This window comes from Dermacentor andersoni, chromosome 10 (assembly GCF_023375885.2).
Source record: "Dermacentor andersoni chromosome 10, qqDerAnde1_hic_scaffold, whole genome shotgun sequence".
Lineage (NCBI taxonomy): Eukaryota > Metazoa > Arthropoda > Arachnida > Ixodida > Ixodidae > Dermacentor > Dermacentor andersoni.
The window spans coordinates 130,027,134-130,050,356 of NC_092823.1; the positions used below are offsets into that span (position 1 = coordinate 130,027,134).

The 23,223-nt window shown below is 41.5% G+C and overlaps 1 protein-coding gene across 2 annotated transcripts in view; it reads right to left on the bottom strand.

Moving 5' to 3' along the window:
* LOC126545055 (kinesin-like protein KIF16B) overlaps positions 1-23,223 on the bottom strand; it is a 68,476-nt gene that overhangs the window by 17,434 nt on the left and 27,819 nt on the right. For both annotated transcript variants that reach the window (XM_050192688.3, XM_050192687.3), the window contains 12 exons: positions 22,237-22,359; positions 22,103-22,154; positions 21,409-21,546; positions 18,736-18,824; positions 17,962-18,047; positions 17,069-17,113; positions 15,888-16,065; positions 13,619-13,711; positions 11,850-11,957; positions 7,096-7,269; positions 4,731-5,355; positions 2,335-2,453 (listed from right to left, as the gene is read on the bottom strand). In XM_050192688.3, coding sequence (XP_050048645.1) covers positions 2,335-2,453; positions 4,731-5,355; positions 7,096-7,269; positions 11,850-11,957; positions 13,619-13,711; positions 15,888-16,065; positions 17,069-17,113; positions 17,962-18,047; positions 18,736-18,824; positions 21,409-21,546; positions 22,103-22,154; positions 22,237-22,359 — 1,830 coding nt within the window. The remainder of the gene's footprint in view (positions 1-2,334; positions 2,454-4,730; positions 5,356-7,095; positions 7,270-11,849; positions 11,958-13,618; positions 13,712-15,887; positions 16,066-17,068; positions 17,114-17,961; positions 18,048-18,735; positions 18,825-21,408; positions 21,547-22,102; positions 22,155-22,236; positions 22,360-23,223) is intronic.

Consider the following 23,223-nt stretch of genomic DNA (forward strand, 5'->3'; position numbering starts at 1 on the left):
GAGCTTATTGCTTGACGGAAAATGTGATGAGTGACGACTGGTACAGGGTCAATGCCTCCGAGTTTACGGGAAATTGATGAGGTATAATAAGGCACAGGTTGGCAAGAACAGACTAGCAGAAATTTGTCAATTTTCCAAACCTAACATGAGTCAAATATACAATCTTCTAGTATACCGGCTTACAAGTTTAACTTTTTTACTAATAACAATGTAATTGCAATGTTCCAACATGTTAAAATAAACCAACTTGCTAATAAATGCATGTGCATATCATTATTCCATATTTGATACGATATTCGATGCTAAGTATTCGTATTCAATTCGTATTAGAAAATTTTGATATTCGCACACCCCTAGTCTCCGGTAATCGGTGGCCGTCGTCTGCTTGAGTTTTGCCGGTGCCTCTGCAGCGCAATATCATGGCATTGCTGAACTTTTGCTGACGACTACCATATAAACTCTATGTCAACTTAACCGCAAGCTGAGGGACAGCCTCTGAGCTTGGCATGCCAAAACCAAAAGTAAAGGCGTCTACGTGCACGCCCAAAACTAATTTTAACCTACGTGACACCATGACGTTCAGTGGGCAGAGTGCTACAGGCACCACCCTCCCCCGACATAGCCTCCACAGTATAAGTCGTTGCAGAAGGAGTGGAAGCAGCACAGAGGGGATAAAGAGCGATCTATGTTCGCTAATACCTCCGCCTCTACTGAACACATTCAAATACTTTTTGCTGCAAAATATAGTTGTGTTTCTGGTAGAGGTGTGCGAATATTTGAAAATTTCGAATATTATCAGGTATTATATTTTTAATATTTGCATTTGAGTTGAAAACTTTCGAATATTCGACTCGATCTATGTTCTATAGCCTCCACAGTACATGTCGTTGAAGAAGGAGTGGAAGCACCGCAGAGGGGATAAAGAGCGATCTAAGTTTGCTAATACCTCCACCTCTACGGAATGCATTCAAATACTTTTTGCTGCAAAATATTACTAACATTTTTAATTAGCGTGAAGTGCTTTTTCACAACTTTGATAAAAAGCGTTTCAGGGTCCCGTTAATTACAACAAAGCAAAATGCCCAATGGCATAGATTTCAAAGCACCTTCATGCTTATAGCTATTTTTTGACGCTACATCTTCACAAAAGTTACTAGCTTGAGTTCCCCGTTTATTTTTCAATGTAGTATTTTATCCTTAATGATAGGCAACTACTGGTGGCACCATGATGATGCCAGAATCTATAATGTAGGTGCCACATGAAGTTGAAAAATATTTTCCAACTGTCTTTTGTGTTTTATATTTCTTCTTCCTTGCAAAGCCCCTACTCATGGTATGACTGACTTGTCCACAAAGCCTAGATACTGGACAAAAACCATTCAAAGACGACTGTCCGAGCCAAGCAATAGCTTCCCCGTAGATCTGCTAAATATTCTGATGGGGACAGTTATTGGATTACTCCATTAGTTAACGCCAGGGAGCATGTTGGTGGTGTGATGTTGCAATGCCTCAAGGATCAGCCCACTTTACAAGCCACATCAAAATCCTTGCAAAGAAGCCTATCGTGCAGTGTTATCAGGATCGGTCTACCAAGTCACCACCTTTGATTACAATGCTTCCAGGGCCTGTTAAGTTTACTGGGCCAGACAGCTATCCCCACAAAACAGGTGTGAAGAGCCAAAGAAAGCTTTGCTTTACATGTAACCTACTTGTTCCACAAAATGTGGATCCTGACTCAGCTTATATACAGCACAACCCTTTCGATGGATTCCGAGTTATAGCACCTTTCTTTCTTCCGCTTTACAATCATTGAATAGAATGCACTACTTAAGTATGTTTTTTCAAGATAATGTGAAAGTGGTTTTGAATCTGTACTGCAGTCACTCTTGTAGTGGCAGTTATGATGTCATGATCTAGTCATTCACTGAGTCATTCATTTTTGTCATGTATGTCATACCCTGCTGGTTATGGCATCTCAAATATATTAGCTGTCGTTACTTGTACTTATAAATGTTTCCGTTAACAGTGGGAATTTGATGTGGTGCTTTGTTTTCTTTTACACTCTTGTTCACCTGTAAATAAATAAATAAATAAATAAATAAATAAATAAAAACAAGTCTTTCCCAACTGCTACATCGCATTTGCATGATTCCAGTGCGAAGACAATATGATCCTGGGTTCCTTGGTATTGTGCTCTATCAGCTCTTAACATGCGTCTTTTTATGTTCCCGTGCATATTGTGTCAATGAGGGTTCTATTGCAGGAAGGCTGCAAACAGTGCTACATAGCCATTATCCTCCTTGAATGCATATAACTGTAAGAGCAAGTAATAACCTTCTGGAGCTGCTGTTCCAGGTTTTCTTTCTCGGTGAGAACGCCTGTGAGTTTGCTGTCACACTGGTTCACAGAACTCTCTATGTCGGCGACGTCTTGTTCCTTTTCTGATATGCAACCTAGAAAGAAAGAAAAACGTATATAGGAGTGAGAACATCATGAATGTTTCAGTGAAGAGTTTAAGCAACTTAGAAGGACTGTCCGATTAATTGGCAATTCTTTTCAGCTACATATTATTTGTGCTGGCACATATAAAAAAATGTGTGATTTGGCCATACATCATTAGTAGTCTTGGCATGATTCATCTTGGTGTTGAGGTCTTGCAGCTAACATGCTTGCAAGGCATACTGTGAAAGGAAGTTGAATCCCAAGGCTAGGTCAGGCTTCCATTACCTCTTCACCTTGTCGCTGATATCAGCACTGCACATAATACCAACAGTGTTCCTGTTTCAGCCAATATCTTTCCTGTAACACAGGAGGTTGTGCCTGCATTGGCAGTGAACTTACATTTACACCTACACCAATTTACACTGCAGAAGGATGCTTAAAAATTGTTCTAGTAAAACTTTTCCCACCAATTTTAAAGGGATGATATTCATATAAGACAAAATTAATATGAAGAGTGTTTATAAAGTTCCTATTATTGGTACCACAAATTTGAAACAGGTGTACACAATAGGCATCAAAATGAGTGCATGTGTCTAGTTTTATCAGATTATAAAAATTGTGTTCTTATAGTATCATGAAACACCGCTAGGACACCAAAACAAAATGGCTGGCAGCAGTGTGCGATGACTATCACCACAAACCACCATCAGCTTGACATGAATCTCTGACATTGAGCCCGTTCGAATGGCGAAAGCGGATCACTGCTCGTGCTTTAACCAACATTTCCAATGGACACTGCCATTTTTGGTTTGATGCCCTAAAGGTGTTCAAAAGTACTAAATAGAACACAATTTTTATATTCCGCTAAAACTAGAGAGCCGTGTGCTCATTTTAATGTCTATTGTATACGCCTGTTCAATACTGTTCAATACAAAATTTAGCTACCTTGGCTACTGTTGAAAGTGTCAAATAATGAGCAAAAGCATGTCTGTATGTTTTCATTGGCAGCTTTTGTCAACGCTGCATGACGGTACCCCACTGTACAGAGGCATGTAACGGAGATTTTTCCTAATGAGAGCTATGCAAGTGGCTGCATGATTTTGTCTGGAACATTACAATAAAGAGTGGCAGCATGTGTTTTTACGTCCACATGCAACAGCCCAGCGAAGGATGTTGTCATGCCTCAATGAAAAGGTCCATAAGCACATCTAGTCTCTCAAGCACATCGTTTAATTGCAGCGTCTACTAATGAACATTTCACATCACCCACAAGTACATGCTACATTCCAAGCCACCTGTAACATATCACCTGTCAGCTGAACACTAAGCTGCAAAGTTTTCTTTTCAAAAGTATGTTACAAAACATTTTGTGGCCCATCATTGCATGAAAAAAGAAATGTTGAGGTCTTGTAGCTAACATGCTTGCAAGGCATACTGTGAAAGGAAGTTGAATCCTGAGGCTAGGTCAGGCTTCCATTACCTCTTCACCTTGTCGCTGATATCAGCACTGCACATAATACCAACAGTGTTCCTGTTTCAGCCAATACACATGTTACACATGTTAGTTCCTTTGGATGTAGAAAGCCACAACACACTCTAGACTGTGGGAATGATTGTGGTACATCTAGTGAACGCATTTAACAAAGCAAATAGAAAACAACCTTGAGAGACAAAAAAGCAAGTGAAACATTTTCTGCTCTTGATCTTATTCAGCTAGCTACAATAATTTCACCAACTTGCTTCCATTTAATCAACAATACACAAAAGCATCTATGTGCACTGCTCATGCACTGTCGTTTCCTGCACTGCTCACCTTCCTAGAATGTAAAAAAAAAAAGTCAAATACATAAGACATTTCTTTGTGCTGGTTTGCTCATAATGAAGCACAATGCACAAAATAAAAGACAATTAAGAAAAGCATAAGGAGACAGGACAAAGCACATTTCACCTTGTCTTGCTTCTGTGTGTATTGTGCTTGCCTGCATGCATAAAAATAATAAAAAAAGAGTTCTGGAGTTTTCTGTGCTAAAACCACAATCTGATCATAAGCCAAGTCACAGTGGGAGATTCCAGATTAATTTTGACCACCTGGTGTTCTTTAGCATGCATCTAAATCTATTTACACAAGTGTTCTTTCTAATTTTTATTTTTATCAGTTATTATTTTTTTGCCTCCATCTAATGTGGCCGCCACGGCCGGGCCTGCACCTGCAACCAAGCTCAGCAGTGCAATGTCATAGTCACTAAGCTAATGGAGCCATAGCTCCACTGTCAAGTCGAACAACCAACCTTCCAGCTTGTCCAGGTCCTCAACCATGGACTCGAGCAATGGAAGCAGCGAGTCCAGTGTGTCGAGGTTATGCCGCCAGCCAACTTCCACGTCCTCTTCTTTCCTGCCCAGTGCCTGCTCCTCTTCCTGAAGTTTGCGCACTTCTTCACCCACGAAAGCAAGCCTTCCCTTCACAAGAGTGCTCACTTCCTCACTGTCCGACTCATCCGACGAGAGTTTGTCCTCGCCGCCACCCTTTTCATTGGAGGACGCTTCGCCAGAAGTTCTTGTGCCATGGCCTTTCCTTTCACGGCCTTCCCGGTCACCTGAGCCATCTTCGTCTGGTGATGCTTCATCGGCAAAGCTCTGCAACAACTTCTGCTTCTCTGCCAAGGCTTCGATTTGCCCAGCGATGCTTTGCCGCTCTTCGTGGATCTCGGCCAGTTGGGCATGTTTCTTGTCGGCAAGCTGCTGACGGATGCTCTCGACGATGTTCTCCAGATCACTGGTGTTCTTGGGAAGGGGAAGGTCATCGCGGGCGCCAGAGATAAGCGACAGGAGGGAGCGCCAGTTCTCCGAAGCTTGGGTAGTCGAAAGTACGAGCTCGTCTTTCAGAAGATGTATCTCGTCCTGTAGGAGATTCGTCTGTGTGATAGGCAAAAAATACAGAGAGTCCGTAGTGGTTTGTTAACTTCCAGCCAACTGTTAGAATATCGCGATATATCAGTTTTGTGCTCGTAAATAAGAACAGAATCCTTAAGTGAGAAGTGAAAGACAGATTGTGACATCAGGTGCAATTGTTGAACAAAAACATGCTTCCTCGTCCCCATCTTGCCCTTAGAAAACAACACTCTACACCTGGAATTTCCAACAAAGCTGGACAACTTGAGAATTTTTGACTGTAACAGAGCTTTGCTCAGAAATGAAGATGAAGAATATTGTATACTGTCCATTTCTCCAGTTCATGCACTTTCTCTCACAATTACATCACTCTGCAAGGGGCTTCAAAGTTTCCCAAAAATTCAAGTTTTATTTTTTTCGTGTTTTCTACATTGATAGACCACCTTGCTTCATGGTGTGTGGCACTCGGAAACAAATGAAGCACTACTAATAAGTAATGAAGCTGCAGAGTACCATTAACACTTTCGTTATTGCATTAAAAAATGCAAAAGCAATGTTTAGATTTAAAGGAGGACTTGTGCTTGAGGTACACAAAAATACAGTCTTTGCAAGAGCGCATTTGCTTATTACCTATTTATTCACTTTACTAACTTATTACCTAATTATGTTCATTAATCAACTAGCTCTTCGTGATATTGTCTTTTATATTGTTTCTTTTCTTTTTGCCACTCAAATGTATTCTTCAATTGATTGACATATGTATGCACTCACTCCTGCAATATCTTGCTATGCAAGATGGCAATATATGTAAATAAATAAATAAATAAATAAATAAATAAATAAAAATTATGTTGGTCATGTTATCCACAGGTGAAGCAACCTTAACCTCATCGTCTTGAATAAACTTGCCATTTTATACATCCACAATGAAGTCTAAACTCGCTTTGTGCGTCATTATTGATTTACAATACAGTGCACTTATCCGAAACTTTATAAGGCGAAATGCGCTGCTAAATGCCCTGCTGCTACTCATAACTCGGCATGATGTAGCAGCATAACAGATGACTGGGCGGGCCACAGCAAGTGACAAAGTGTGATGTCCTGCTCCAATGTGACCGCCTCAAGTCTTGACACACACGCACCTCACGAGAAACAAAACAAAAATTGGCTCACAGAAAAGCTTTTGTAGTAAATTACTATATACAATTGAGTAAGGACTGCACTCGTGTAACATCTCCATTCTTATCTTGGCAATAAAAAATTTATTATATGTTCAATGTGAACTGATAAGTGTAACTGCAGCTTGCTTCCTTTGTTTCTGAGTGTGTGGACTGTGGACTATGGTGTCATTTGGCATCGCTCTGAAATGCTTTCAAGTCACAGGCACATCCGAGATTCTGTTGCCGAGATGAGCCTCAGTAGCGACGACAGTGACACTGTTAAACACTACAGAGGCAACCGGTGTGTGATGTGATACGTGAACAAATAAATGCATTGTGAAAGCAATGCTATCTTGTTATACAAGGACCATGTGGATCAAGCACGCACATTGATCAGGCATGATGGGAAAAATTGGACTCATTTGACTACTTCTGTGTCGGGGCTGCACCTTGTCAAAGCTGTGAAAGAACATGCAGCCCTTATATGAGTGTGTACGGTACTTTGGGCCATTCTCAGGCATCCCAGTATTTTTTTTTTGTGTGTTTTTGCTGCCTAAGACCTTTATTTAACACTAAAGAAGATGAAAGGCTGAAAAAAACTCACCTGAGACGAGTATTCATCTTTCTTCTGGCTGACCTCTTCTTCCACACGCGCCAGCTCCTGCTGCTGCTTGGCGATAGCGTCCTTCAAGTCCTGCTCCTTCATCTCGAGGCTCTTGATCTCATCATAGAGGCGCGACTGCTCTGTCTCAAGTTTGCTCAGCACGTACACTCGCTCCTGTACGTTCGAGGAAAACAAAAAAGAAGAAAAGGGCCGCCATAAGGTGCTGACAAAGCGCTCTAGCATAAGCACCTATAGAAAAACAACACAATGTGCTGATTGAGAAAATGCTAACTCAGGCACATACAGCTAGATTCAAGACGCCTTACCAGTATATCAAGTGTCCCAGTTCACATAGAACAAGTAAAAATAAAGAAGAAATATAAACACAGTGTTCTGGGAATAAATTGCCCACTCTGGTAGGATGAAACCACCAGTATGTTGTTGGCAGCTTTCAAAAGAAGCCTCCAGTATCCATTGTGTCCTTGTTAACAAGTAGTGATTAACTGCCTAATTTTTTCATTACTTCTGTAATCATGTCAGTAATAAGGTTCGCAGAGCAAAATAAAAAAACCGTCACTTTCAGTAAGTGATGCACTATCGTTCATAGCATTTTTTTTAATGCTTGAAGGAAAGTCACTGTGGCATGGAAGCAATGGACTGTGGAAGCTTTTTAAGCATTTCGCAGGACTTATTTTAGGCGTGGAAGAAAGAGCGATACAAATGGTAGCAAGCTGCAAACAAACGCAAGTGAAGTTTTCAAATGTGCTCTACAAACCCTGTATTGACATTGTGACCATAAGGTAATGAGAGAGTTGGTTATTTAATCACCACTACTTAGTTACTAAGAACATAAATATCGGAGCCTTCTTTAAGAGGTATTCAAAAACATACAGCTGTTATCCACCCAGAGGCCTCCAGAAGGCTTTGCATCTTTTGGAAGAAACTTGCTCTGTCTGCTCGAAAAGCTGGCAGAAAGAAAAGCAAAGAGGGGCCAAGGGGCAGAAGCCATTGCCACTCTTTGTCTCTAGAAATAAACTGCCAATAGGTAACATAATTTTATCTAGCCTACTCTGTAAGCTAAACACACATTACTTAATTTCACAGCATTTTTAAAAGTCAAAGGCCAGATATTTGGCACACCCAAAAGCAATATCCTTGGTTCTGAATTTTTTTTTTGTCAAGAATGAACAACACTGTAATAGCCAAGAATGATCCAGTAGATTCCACTAAGTTTCCAGCGTAACTTTTTTTGCCACTTCAAAGAAATGACCAAAACCATGCCAGCACTTGCGGTCACCTCTGTCATGCCACTGTTACCATGACCAAAAAAAACACAGCATAAGAAAAGAAAAGATTCTAAAGTTAAATTCTAGGGTTCTGCATCCAATAACCCCAATATGATTATTAGGCATGCAATGGCAGGGGACCCCGGACTAATTTCAATACCACCCTGGTTTCCTTAGCATGCACCTAAATCTAAGTACACATGTTCTTGCATTTCCTCCCCATCAAAATGCAGCAATCGCAGCCGGAGTTGAACCCATGACCTCGAGCTCATAATCAGTGGCGTAGCAACAGGGGGGGCCGGGGGGCCGTGGGCCCCGGGTGCAAGGGGCCAGGGGGGGAGGGGGGGGTGTCATTTACGCCTAAATGCACCCCTCTTTCCGCCGGCTTGACTGGGCGCAAATTGCAAAGAATGCTCCGGTATCCAGTAGCCCGAGCTCAGGCACCCGATGCTTTGCGCTGCAGAATTGTCGACTGCAGCTCTATCAACACCCCACGAAATAATTGCACGAATGTGCGGGCTAACAAATTTAATTCGTGAAATGGTCGCTAAACTACTCGCCTTAGCGGAACGTTTCATGTGGGGTGCGCTCGTGCTGTGCGTTCATGCTGGGAGCAGGAGTCGCGAAACATACAGTGAGGCGTTGTAAGGTGTTGGGGCTCTTGGGTCCCTCTTCCGTTCAGAATGCGCAGCGAAGACGAACAAAGACAGTAGCAAGAGGGCGTTCAACCAGTGCGCCTGGCGCTCGCGTTTACGGCGAAGCGTTCGTTGAGAGCGACGTTGCATAAGTGGGGCCGTCAAGAGTCGCGAATGGGATTCTCTGGATCATCTTCAGACTCGGTTAGGCCGAAGAGTTTGGTGGCGTATGACTCGACAGGCTGTAGTCGCGGGCCCGCCGCGATGTCCGGCTCGCTTTTACTTCCCCTCTCCCGCTCACTCCGAGAAGCCGCTGCGAAACCTGCCGTTATGTTTCACGCTTTCCTTCTTACACTTGAAAGTTTCAGAAAACTTGTTGTTGTGTGACTTCATGTCACAAGTACAGTGTCTGTATCAGCTGCACAGAATTTTATAAAATAAGAATGGTGAATTTTGTAAGGATATTTCCCGATCGAGATTCTATGAAGTTATGTCTTTTTGTGATTACTAGGAACTCGGTAGCGCGAAAAATATGGCAGGTAAGTAATAACCATATCCTTAATAATCCCTTAATTAGCACTTATAGAGGAAGTTCTTCAATTCGAGAATTGAGGACTCAAATTCATATTATTAACTCAACAAAAACTTCTTAAACAAAATCGTTTTCGGTGCTACAACCTACAGTACTTTGGCACTGCGGGCGGCGCCCAGTATATGGCAGCAGCAAAAGAAATATGAGATAGTGGACCAGAGACGTTGATCCCTCAATCCTCTCCATTGCAAGTGCAGACCAACAGTAGTGCAAGCTTTCGCTGGCACGGGCTTCATCGCAGCCTTTTCTTTCTTTTTTTATGGTGATGCCAAGAATCGATGCGAAGCGTGCTCTATTCTGTTCCCAGTCTTGCGGTGGTACCGCAGCTCAGATAATCATGTTTGTCCGTATAGCAGCAAACGAAAACAAGGCTTTATTGCTCAGAATGAAGAGAACTCGCAATTGTCATAGCATTGGCGCCCGCGCAGCGGGGAGGCAGGTAGAGTTTTTTAATAGGGTGGGGAGATCAGCGTCACTGACAAACAATTTAATTTTAGTTTTCGTTCAGGGCTGCCCACAGACAAAATACTGCGTGCCATAGTACCTACGATGATTTTTGTGAAGTTGTTGTTAGGCAAGATATGAATGTCGGGCTTCAATTTTACAAATGCGATATTATCGCTAAAATTGGTAATTAAAACTTTATTATAAAGATATTTTTTGTTACTTGTGACGTGAGGCATATTTTCCACGATGCTGCATTTGTATTGGCTGCCAAGCCTTACAGTCTGACAGAAGATGTGCACACGGGCTTATCACACGTTATCAGTGCAGCACCCTGTGTTATTTGGCGCAGGAAAAACACCGTGTGTAGTATTTGCTGCATTCGCGATCGCTGGGAAAGGAAGCGAAGGAGAGGGGGACCCGGGGAACGTGCATGGTATCCAAAGCGGCTGTACTGGTACTGAAACCCGGAAATTGTCGATATCCTCGCCTTCCTTGACTACATCAGGGGGGGGGGGGGGGGGGGGTGACAGAAGACCTATGGGCCCCGGGTGCCAGACGACCTAGCTACGCCACTGCTCATAATGGAACATCATAGTCACTGGGCTAACGGAGTGGGTACAGCGATAAGCCAACAAGCAAAAATATTCGAACAGGTGAGTATTGGTCAACATAATGTACAAATATTTAATCGGAAGCAGGCCTAGCCAGAATTCAGTTTTTGTGAGGTGATTTTAATCCACGAAAACTATGAATTCAACAAGGTGGACATCTATTGAAAAAAATGAATAAGAAAACCCAACATTACTCTTGCAAAGGTTTCGAAATGCTACTAATATTATGCTACAAGCAAAAAGACTCACATTTAATTTTTTTAATGCACTGGGCGTTATTTTGAGGATACCAATAAAGTAATATAAATATAATAATTTGGATTCTAAGTCCTAATGCTGAACAATCAGAGGTATCATTATTGGCATGCTCGGAATGAATTTTTGCCAGGCAGGGTTTAAAACCGTGCACATAAAATCTAAGCAAGCACTTTCATGTTTTGTCCCACTGAAGTGTGACAGGCATGGCAGGGAATCAAACAAGCTGCTAGACAGAAAAATGCCCGAGTGCTAGCACGGAGCCACCACAGCACCATGGCTAGAGCTTTTGCTAACAGCTGGCCAAGGAAGACAGAGAGAGAGAGAGAGAGAGAGAAGCTCTTTAATCAAAACTGAAAAGGTTTGTCTGGTGCCATGCCTAGGATGCTAATTTACGTGAATGCAATAACATACAAAATCACGGCACAGGGCACATGACAGACTATATGCAATTAACTTGAGACCAGTGTCTAAAAAAAAATTATGGGGTTTTACCTGTCAAAACCATGATTTGATTATGAGGCACACCATAGTAGAAGACTCCGGAATAATTTGCATCACCAGGGGGTCTTTAACGTGCACCTAAATCTACGTACATGGGTGTTGAGATCAGTGTCGCACAGAAAGATTCATAACTGACCTTATACCTTAGGACACACAGGCAGTATTGGTCTGTTGACCAAGTACATTTTATAACTCAAGGCATGATCCCCGAAGTATAATCTAGTGCAAATGTAGGGAAAATCCCTTGTAGGGTGAAAATACTGCAATAGCAGATTAAGTGGGTTGTGCCCTGTTGTACATTGCATGCAAGCCACAGGTGGTGATCCTGCCCACTTAATGTTATGCAAGATATAATTTGCATTGGCAACATTCAGATGAAAAGAGGGAAAGTGATTGCACGATGCCAAGACATTCATAAACAAACCTGTTGAAGCCTGTTTTTGAGCTGCTCAAAATTCTCTCGCACTTCTTTCTCCTTTGCTGTCAGGTAACGTAGCTCCTGCTGAAGCTGCACAATCCTCTGCGCTGTACCCTGAAACAATAGCGAGTTGCAAAGCAGAAAGACCTCTTGAGTGTGCTTTTACCGCATTCTTGTGCCTAATACTGGCTCGAACAATTAAAAAACTGTAAGCATGAAGTGAGAGTGAACGTCAATTCACAAATTTGGCCCTGTGATGTGGCTTTATGGCAATGCTATCTGCACTGCAGTGTAGCCACAATGTCCTTTAACTAAGAGAAGAGATTAGTGTCTGGCAGTTCATGCCAGACACTTCATGACTGAACATGAAGAATAAGATTGTTTCTGGAGCTTTGCTGTGTGCTGGTGATTGTGCTTTATACTGCTTTCTGTAAAAATTTAAATTGCCATTGTATGCAGTTTCATGCACGAAGGCCTGATGTACACATTTTCTTATTTGTAATCAGGGACACTGGTCATATTCAGTGTCACATATAATGTATTAACATGTGGCATAGCTTGTTTATATACAACTCAAGAAAAAAAATGTGTCAAGGGAATACTGAGACATGCAAACACAAACACAGACACACACACAAGACACATATATATGCAGCTGTGAACAACAGTACATCTCTCAAAGAACACTTGTGCCAAAATCAAGACCACTAGAAAATTTTCCGATTCAGTGTTATCAATAACTAATACAACACAGGATACAGAAAGGTACCTGCACCAGAGTTTGTTCAATGTTTTAGACACAGGCACTGAGCACCAGAGAACAGAGCACGCCCGACCAACACCTTATTATACACATATCTTCAGGTTGGTTTATCTGCTCTGCATTTTTGTGACCATGAAATACAGCAGACTTTTATTAATTCAATGCGGATTAATTTTATTTTTTTAAATTCAATTCCAACTGAAAGTCCAAGATGACGTCTATACATTTCTAATGATCCAAACTTTTGTTATTTCGATCTTAAAATTGGACTTCGTTGGATAATTAGAATTTGACCAGTCGGCATGCACATGCCTGACTTCTAAGGTGATCCCAACAGCAACCCCATTAGTGGTAGTGGCTGTTTTTCCAGAGCTAAGAGGACTGAATCTGTTGAACACATTAATATCCCATCAAAAATGCATATTTCTGGCATGGCCAAGGAAGATTTTCCAGCAATAGAAGTAGCTCGCTGAATGCCTGATCCCGGTATTCACACAATTGTAACACAGGCCTTCTTTTTCCCCTAGAAAACTGAATCAAAAACTGTGTCCGAGACATTTATATGCTTTGCCGCATAACGCAGCTGTACTGCGCCAAAGCTGACTTTCAAACCGTGCGGCGAAGCTGACTTAAGAAAACTAAGTGCCACTGTGCAACATGCATCTTTGCCCATTTTTCTTGAATAAAAGTTGGGTTTGTGTTCGATTTCTGCTTCGTTTAGAAGCGTTTATGTTATCTCTACATTAGCTTTCTACTTCGACACATTGAAAGCAAGCGCGCGCTTGATTCGGGGGCGTGTCAGAATCAGGCAAGAACTGCCAAATGAATCAGCGGTGTGTTTTGACGTTTTATCTGCATCTTGTTTAACCCGACTTGCCGCATAATTCAATCAATTTCTTCAGTCCCATCTGGGTCGAATTAACAGAAGTCAACCGTAATTTGAAATGGAGGTCAGGACATTATTTGTGCACGAATACTGACACTACTAATACAGCAAAAAAGACAGCCTTACTTGTTCTTCGCTAGCTTGCTTCTCCAGATGTCTTCGCAATTCCTCAGTGACATTTTCAAGCTTTGTTTGCTCTTCTTCAGCTTTTCTATGAGCCTGAAAGTGATGAGAGCGAGTTATGAAGCAGAAAGTTGTAGTCTACTGGATTGTCCAAGAAAGCTACAACAGCATGCTAATCAGCATATGCCCTCATGGTATGAAAGCAGGAGCAGCCATACCTATCCCCTTCGGGACTCATTAAAAAAGAGGATACCATAACGGCTCATTATTTAATGTGATATGCTTGACTACTATTATTAAACACAAAGATGTCTGCAAATGGTGTGGAAAATCTAATATAGTAAAAGCTATACTGACAAAATGTCCACCGCTAGTGCTGGGCTTGCCATAAGTGAGAAAGTGACGATCGCGTGTGACAAGCTCAGATCGTCAAGATTCCTGAATAGGCTTAGTGAATAAGTTAGCTAGTTTAGTCAGTGGCCACTAGTAGAAGACACCGAATGCAAATAATCAGCATATGCTCCTTTTGAACACATACCAAGCTTTCTAAAAACAACTCTGCCACAGCGGCACACAAAATCTAGAAATAATGGTCACCTGGAAAAACAACAAGATTAAAAAAAAAACAATATGACTTTGCTTTCAAATCTGTTTCCATTAGTAATTAACTTCGCATGTTAAATGTGAAAACTTTATCTTTGTTAGGAGAGCGGTTGCTTAGTGCCACCTCTTCTGTGTGCTCCTTGTGTATAGACTAGAACGTATGAGCTAGCTTCAGAAACTTATGCAGTTTTTTGTACGTAATCAGTCCTAAAATAATACAGTTAGGCCTCGCTATAAGTTGAAGTGATGCCAAAATATTTTTGCTCTAGCCACTATTCTGTTGTAGATAATATCAGGTAGGTTGAGGTGCCGTTACTGCAACTTGTATGAGTAACGAGCAATTGCATTCATAGTAAAAAACAAACAGCTGCTGACCAGTTCTTCACAAGCCTGTTTTTCAGACCAGCTCAATTATTCAGACTTCTTTAATGCAGTGTTATGCTAACTGTGCAGTGTTATGCTAACCTAACTTATAAGTACACTTCTCTGCACCACACCTTTGCTTGAATAATGGCGGTACTGGCTATCCTTCAAATGAAGACAAAGTGCTAGCTGCACATGCTGGGGCTTGTCTCTTGCACATGGTTTTGTATGAGTCACAGTTAAATGTTCCATGTCATAAGACAAGCAAACTGTGCTTATTTGCCATTAATTGTAAAAATAACTACACGATCATTAGCGTGGCAAACTGCCTTGTGGGAAAGCTAGTATTACAATTATTAAATGTGTCCACTGCAGCATGGCTAATGCACGAAGGCAACAGAACTTTCAGGCTTCATGCGACATCCCATCTTTTGGACACAATGTGTAGCACATGAAAACTTTGGGCACATGTGGCTATAAGAGAGACAGCAGAAATTAAACGACCATATAAACCTGACAGCCGGGCTAGTTGGAAGCTAGACATTCATGACATTTCCAATGCGGACAGAAAAGAAAGCCCTTCAGGAGAAAAAAAAAAGAACAACAGTACAGGAAGAACACTGGTCTTCCACTAACTTTGCTACCAGAAAAATCACACCTGCAGGTCATGTAGGATAAAGAAGTTTCAATCATTGCATATGCATGCCACCATTCTTCACATATATAACATGCAGCCACTGAACAAGGTAGTCAAATTTTTTCCAGGTCAACGCAATCGATGGAGCGCTCATGAGCTGATCACTTTTTTGATGCAGTAAGCTTCATGAATTTCAGACTATAGTCAGCATCTGGTGGATGGTATATGGGAGTCAGTTGTAAAACCCTTCAAAATCACTCTCATCTGGGCTGTCTGAATAAAAACTGCTGCTCTAAGCAGCCAATTTATTAAAAGCAGCCACTTTTGAGTATTGCGAACAGTGTTTGCTTGCTTATCACAAGCTGCCAGACTGAGCTGGAAATGACACTCATGCACAGCGACGATCATCCCGAAGATGATGTCGCCAAGTGATTAGGCACTGAAAAAATTTGCAGGTGCAGCCTGGCCTCGTTATTCTCAAACACTCATCTGACCTTAAAAAATATAATCCCCTTTAGTCTGCACCCTGTGAAATTGTGACCTTTAAAGTGGTACAGTTCATGAACTATAGTCCTAACGATGGAGTAATCTACATTTTTCCAATCTGCACTTCCTCGAGGCATGTGTGCAGTCAATTGAAGGTATGCATCTAGAATGGGTGCTCATTACCTCATCGGCCATCCTCTTGAGCTCCTCGGTCTTCTCCTGCAGTTGCCTGAGCTCCTCGCGCTTTTGAGACAGCTGCGCCTCCACGGCTTCCTGCTCTTTGCTCAGCGGAGCAACAACGCTGCTGTTGTTGTTGTGCTCCTCGTAGTTGCCCGACTGCTTTTCCAATAGCTTGCGCATGCTGCTCTCACAGCAGGTGCCACATTCAAGGAAACAGATATGAATTGTTTAGAAATGATGCACTGATGTTTGAATACAGAGCAAGGAGGTGGAACACCTATCTTATCACAGAATCTCCTTCTGAACTCACAGCACATGCACATGTATGACCTGTATACAAAAATGAACGAATAAACCAAAACAAACAAAAAGACCAGATATCTTAGAGAGAGACACAGTCTGTGGCCATAGAAGGCAAGAAAGAAAAAAAAATTTAATGCAGCGGGACCCTGATACAACGAACAGAGATGTAACAAATTATCATCTATAACGAAGTGAACCTAAAATGTTCAATTTTTGGGGGGCTGAATTCAACATTATGCTTATAACGAATACTGGATATATAATAAAGGAGTGACATCATTATAACAAGGTTCCACTGTACATTCTGCTTGCCTGCTGTGTTCTTTTTACAATGTTACAATATGCAATGTTGTCAACTGGTTTTGCTTTCAATATTAATCAACTTATACTGCCAATTCTGTCACTAATTATAGCCCGACAGGTACATGGAAGAATGGCACATACCACAGTGAGTAAGTAAATCCAGCACATTCATAAAATAGTAAAGCCAAATTGCATAATGGATAAAGCACAACAACAAACAAGTGTCTGACCACATTTTCAACACAAGCCTCACGCCACTGATATAGGAGAACAAGTAACCAAGTTCATTGATAGAAAACAAAGATCTGAAACAATAGTCTGAACAGCAGTAGAGGTTGAAGGCACGAGCGAAGTGTTCAGTTTAATTATCCTTTTCTTGCCTCTAGTTAGACTTGCTGTTCAAAAATATAAAGAACCACCAACTAGCCTGGTTATCCAAAGAACTAGAATGTCCTTGGCTAGCGCCTGAATTTCCCCATAATGTCTATTTCAAGTGTTAAGTAGTGTAAAAATGCACAAGGTGTATTATTCTGACATTCTGTTGGACAAGCAACTTTTGAAAGAAAATTCAGGCTCACCTCATGTCCATAATCTTTTCACTTCCATCTTCATGAGCCTCAAACCTAAGAAGCAAATCAATAATTAATCATAATTAGTTAAATTAGAAGCATTAACCACCTCAGGTATGAACACTCCTTTATGCTTTCTATATCCCAAGTTAGCGATAGTGCTCAGACAGAAATGCTAGCCAAGAGGATGAATGGGAACAGCAGGGATGTGGAGCGATCACTTCCGCTGATAAGATCACTTTTGCGAGATTTTGTGTGACTCAGCATCACAGACACATCGGCATATGCGGCTGACAGCATTCCCAGCTAAGCTCACCAGCTTTGCACAGTGTCAGGAATGCTGTCGACTAATCTACTCTGATGTGTCTGTTGCCGAGTTGTGCGAAATCTTGCGAAAGTGATCGTGTCCTTGAAAATGATTGTTTGTTAATACTCTCCCCGTACAGCTTATTGGGTGAACTTTTGCTTGGGAAGAAAAGCAAACACTGAACCTTATTTTCACACAAGTTCTTGTATCAGCTCCTATAACAAATTTTTTCACTCACTCACTAAGTGACAGTGGTAGAAGGGAGCATAGTCAGCAACCAGTGAATCAAATCAAGATACTAAGAGAGTGGCCGCTTTCATAGATTCATCACTGCACATTCCAGAACAGTCGGAGGGGCTGGTGTGAATGCAACCATGTACTACAACATTACTGCAGTGACAAAGTCATAACAGTGGCCGCATTTGAGTGTTGGTTTGATTGCTTTATCATTGCAAGGCACATTAAAAAACTTTGTCGAAAAAGATTCGCAATCAGAAGCCCTTTAACACAGACACGTTATGCATTTTTTTTATGATGTGTAGCAGGATTCTCTAAGGAGAACCACAAACGTATAGCAGTGATGCCGGCCACGCACCCATTTCCGCAGATGCTCTCTGTCGACTTGGACATGTCGCCTGCTGATCGGCTCAGAAAAGACAAGTGAGACAGGTTCATAAGTGACTGGAAAAAAAAAAGAATTAAGTACATTACTCAATTAAAAATGATGTCCTTTCTCTATAGACTAGATCAGAACAAGTACACCAATGCAAGATATTGCATCCCTTGCAAAACAAGAGTGACAACTCTCATTAGCAATGGTGATAGTGCAAAATATTGGTTATTCAGAAGTCCCAGTCCTATCACTTGTATTAACACTCAAGCATCATGACAGTGCAGCAATGAGCATAAAGTTAGGTTGAGTGCAACACAGTTTGTATACCTCAAGGGTGTGTGCGGCAATATTGGAAAAGCCATTTCCATCTTCCAATGCACCTCAACCCCCCCCCCACACACAGAGAACGAATGAAGCCCAGGATGAACAGCTGCACTCAAATGTAACTGTGCGATTTAAAGCCATTGATAACGTATGGACTGCAGTCAAATGGGCATGACAGTAGCCTATTAATATTAAATGCATACTTAAATGTTTATGTCACACCGAATTTGCCATTATCAGGTGCTGTTGAACATAATACAGCCACAGAGAAGTTCCAAAAGGTGAAAGGAAAAAGAAGAAATTTACCAAAGCGGAAAAAAAAACAAGAACAAAGCAAGCTTATGAAACCACAGACAACTTTTTTTTTACTGTTGGAGCAACAAGAACAAGAATAACTGAGAAATGCTGGCACGTGGAGGTCGTGTGTCTTACCCTCCTCTCCTTCTCTTTTCTAAGCTTGTGTACCTCAGCAGGGTCATTGTATCGGAACACATTTGTCGATCCCAGCAGAACGACACAGCCTGAAAAACAAAAAAAGCCTATGTTCATGCTACATACAGATAACATCAACATAACACATAATTAAATCAGCGAGAATGATCACACAAGTTTGACCACACGATGTGCTCAAGTGTCGCTAACATAAACTACAGAAAACTTGTGTAGCCAATGAAATAACTTTATGCATATTACATGCACAGTAATTCATCAAGAATACTAATTAAGCCCTGTCCAGTATCAGAGATGAGACAATGACTGCGGTAACCTTGACCATATCATTTTGAAGTGGGTCTCGCTGCCTTTGCACATACAAAGGCTGGAATCCAGGGAAAACACGGGGAAGGCGGGAGATGGCAATTCAAGACAATGATCAAAACGAGAACAAGGTAAAACATGGAGCCAATGTTTCGACAAGTGGACTGGTCTTTTTCAAGGCAACATATGCTTTCCTCGGCACAGTTAGCGTTCTTCTGTAGGTAGGGTTGGAAAGTATTCCGTTGCGTACCTGCCAGCCTGTGAAATTTCAGGATTAATAAAATAACGTAAACATGACAACACAGAGAAGGGGAACAACAAATAATTATTTAAAAGCCAGCCCTGAGCACAAACTGTTGAGTACAGTACAATGCCTCTGCAATGAACACCTATACAGCAAAATGACCTGTACAATGAAGGATTGGTTATGCCCCAGCCTGTATACTCGACTTCCGGGCATGCTGTGAAACTCATTGCAATAGGGTTGGCTGTAGCCACACATTTTGCCAGACAAAGTGTGTACAAAAGATTTGCTGCTTATTTCATTAGTCTCTCTTAAACTCAAGTTAACAACGGTATGCTTTTGTTGAACATGCTCAGCGTGCCTTATTGTGAGTGGTACAATGGGTGACCTTTATAACTAAGTGACCTGTATAACAAAATATTCTGGTGGTCCTAAGCACTTCATTATGAAAACGTTTGACTGTATTTTTTCTTCCTCCAAGAGGCAGACTGAAAAAAAAAAGAAATCTGAGGACACCTCAGCACACTTATTATGAGTTGTGAATGTGAAAGCATAATGTTCAATAAAGTGCCACTGAGCGGTCCTTCGAGTTATGAAACCCTTGCAGGAAAGGGAGCGCACTGAAATGGTTAGCCAAGTCGCTGATTTAGCCAACATTTCCTGGATACAACAAGGCCAGTGCACTTCAATCCATGACATCATACCTTGCCCAATTGCCATAGCATCTGATGGGGATGTTTCCGAGTAAGCTGCAGTGATTTTGACATCACCTCTTTCATCACGCCAGGCTTGGCAATGGAAATTTCAGTCTATGCAGCATGATGTCATAAAGCACAGTGCACAAGCCTGCTAACTAGGAGGCGCTGGTTTAGCCCAGTGGGTAAGACACTCGAGTTCTGAGCATGAGGTTATAGGTTCAAAACTTACTACCACCCAACGTGTTTTTTTTTTTTTTTGAGCTTTTTTTATACATTTTTTTTTCTAGTGATTACCGAGGTGAAGTTAGAATGCAGGCAAGAGCTTGTGCAGACAAGGAAAGTGTGGATAACATGAGCTTCCGACAGAGAGAGTGAGGGTGACATACGATTGCGGTGATGCCCTCATGCAACACCTGGTAAGGCAGCAGATGTCCGCTTTCACTTGCTCTGCTCTGTCAAGGCACACACATGATGTGGCATAGCAGCCAATGGGAATTTAGGTGCCGTTTCACTGCTACGGATGCCATCGCTCAATGAGCCAATTCATGCTTTTGCATCAAAAGAAAGGGAGCTCTTAAACACGCGTGCCAATGTGCCGGATAGAAGACAGAGAAGTGAAAGTGACGGAGTCTGCAATGCAGTGCTTTAAGTAGTCTCAGAAACTTGCAGATAATGTAAACAGAATTCATGTCCCAGCATAATCACTGCAGCGTATTATTTTACAAAAGCCTTTTCAGGGATGCATAATACTTTATTAGTGAGGATTTGCATTTAGACACATAATTCAAGAAGCAGCAAACTTGAAACAATAAGAATGACATGCAACAACTTGCTTTTGAATCACAGTGACTTTCTCAGAGACTTTGTTGTTTCTGATTTTGCCTGCAGGAGAAACTTGTTCGCAGAAAGCACCCCTCTTGCATCCGTTTGCCACCAAATGATGGACAAATGAAGGGTTGAAGACTGAGTGAAATTTTTTCATGAACAGATTATCCTTTTCATAAGTACTGACATAGCATTGGTAAAATCATAAAACAATCCCAAATTCGTGAACTTTACAAAATATTCGGGAGTGGACAGGTATGTCTTTGACACTACCTTCACTGCATTGATATTAACTATAAGAAATGTGGATTTCAGTTTTCACACTGTGCTTCTATAAAAATCTCACTATATAATTTCTAATGTGGCATGATGCACCTATCCTATCCTATACACACTGATTAGTTTTTCTTATTTTCGCTACTTTGAACTGACCAGTCGCCATTACAGTGATACTCTAAAGCCGTAGTAGCATTTGTGCCACAGGACTTCATTAATCATCATCCTTATCTACCAAGAATAACTACACAAGATCCATTGGAAATGGAGGGGAAAAATGCTCTTTGAGAATGTGTTCTCACAAACCTTGTGTGAGCCTGGTAGGCTTGTCCACAGGCATTGTGTTGATGCAGCACTCAGAGTTTGCATTTGGGTAAAGGGTGGCCCCACCGTCCACCAGCTCTATGGAGCAATGCTCATCTTGGATTCCAGATCCAGATAGGACTGCACCACAACCAGACAGACACAATGATTGAAATTCAAGACTCTGGCTGATCCAGATTTCCAGTCTAATCAGGATCAGATGTGAAAGACTTGCAGTGACTGGTCCTAAAAGCCAAGGAAGGCTTCCATGAAAGTTGTTCTGGTCAACACAAAACCAGTTACCAGTCAAGTAAAAAAGAAACAGAACTATTCTTTGAAATGTGATAATGTTACGAAATGTTACTCCATACCTTTGCCTTGGATAGCGACCATATTTCTTTATCTTTATTGTGATCAGCTATGACAATCAGATCTTGCAGCTTGTAAGGGCCGAGAATTCATCTCGTACTCAGCCTAGTTGAACAACATCCTTGAATTTGACAGCGGTAAAGTGCAGCTTTAGAATACATTATATGACTGAGTGTCAGAGCAAAATAACATTTAACCATCATCTCAATCACTCAGCCAATGCAATATAAAATTACATTATGCTGCCACTGGTATAAGAAAAAAAAAGACAAAGATCTTGTGCCTTAGAGGGTAGAAGTTCATTATAAAAAGGTAAAAGAATTCTCACCAATATCTTGCTTGGTCACTGCATTCTCAGTGCCTATGAAGGTCTTTCCATCCTGTAGGAACACAGACACCACATCATTACTTAGAACTGTGGCATTACATAAAGTTTACAGATTTAATAGGTCACACCCACACCTTCAAGTGGTAGAGGACAACACCCGTGCTCAGAATGTCATCTCCCAGTCCAATCAGGTGCGGCCGCTCGGAGTCGAGGACGACGCCTTGGCCAGACATCCGCAGGCCTAGGGTCTTTTGCTCCTAGCAAAGAAACATTCTATCTTCAGTTGCATGAGGGACCACTAAAGCAATGGCACGTAACAACAAACACCCTGCAACAAAGATGGACTCACAAGCAAATGCACTGACTGACACCAGGGTCATGGTGCAATTCAGGGCAGCTTAACAAGAAGACAATGTTTTATGGTGATGGCCATTACCATATTTACACGATTCCAACGCGCACCTTTTTGAAAATAAAAGGTGCGTTAAAATTTGCTTGTGCATTACAATCGTAACTAATTCTACTCAATATCAAAAACGAAACCCATTCTTACTAAAAAAAACTCAATGCAAGGTAGCTAGTCGCACTGCCATAGAATGGGTTGTCTGAAGAAAGTGAAGCTTGGAGACAACGCAAGGTGGGTTCATGGTGCAGGAGATGTCCTCCTGCAGATGATGGCTGCGCAAGTCTTCAAGAAGTGCAGCATTTCTTATGCATTAAACGGAACTGAAGGTGACTTTCTGTGGTTGGTAGACAGCAAAAAAGAGGTGTCGTCGGACTCTGGTAGTGATTAGCCACTAAGATTCACCTGTAAATGTCTGTGTGCCTCTGTATGTTCCATAAATCGTTTTAACACTGTACTCATCGACTCAGGTTTCGCTACTTGATGTCCATGGTAGAATTGGCACCAAGTTATTTCTTTATATTTGGGTGGTAATATAACAGCGCGTTACAATCAGTGGCATGGTAGAATTATACAAATTGTACAGCACTACATGATGCTGAAATGGCAGACATAAGAGCAAGAAAATAGGGAATTAAACTTACTTCGTTAGTTTAAAAGCAAGTTGATCTTAAATACTATAAATGTGTGTAAGAGCAAGCTTGGTAAACCTAATGCA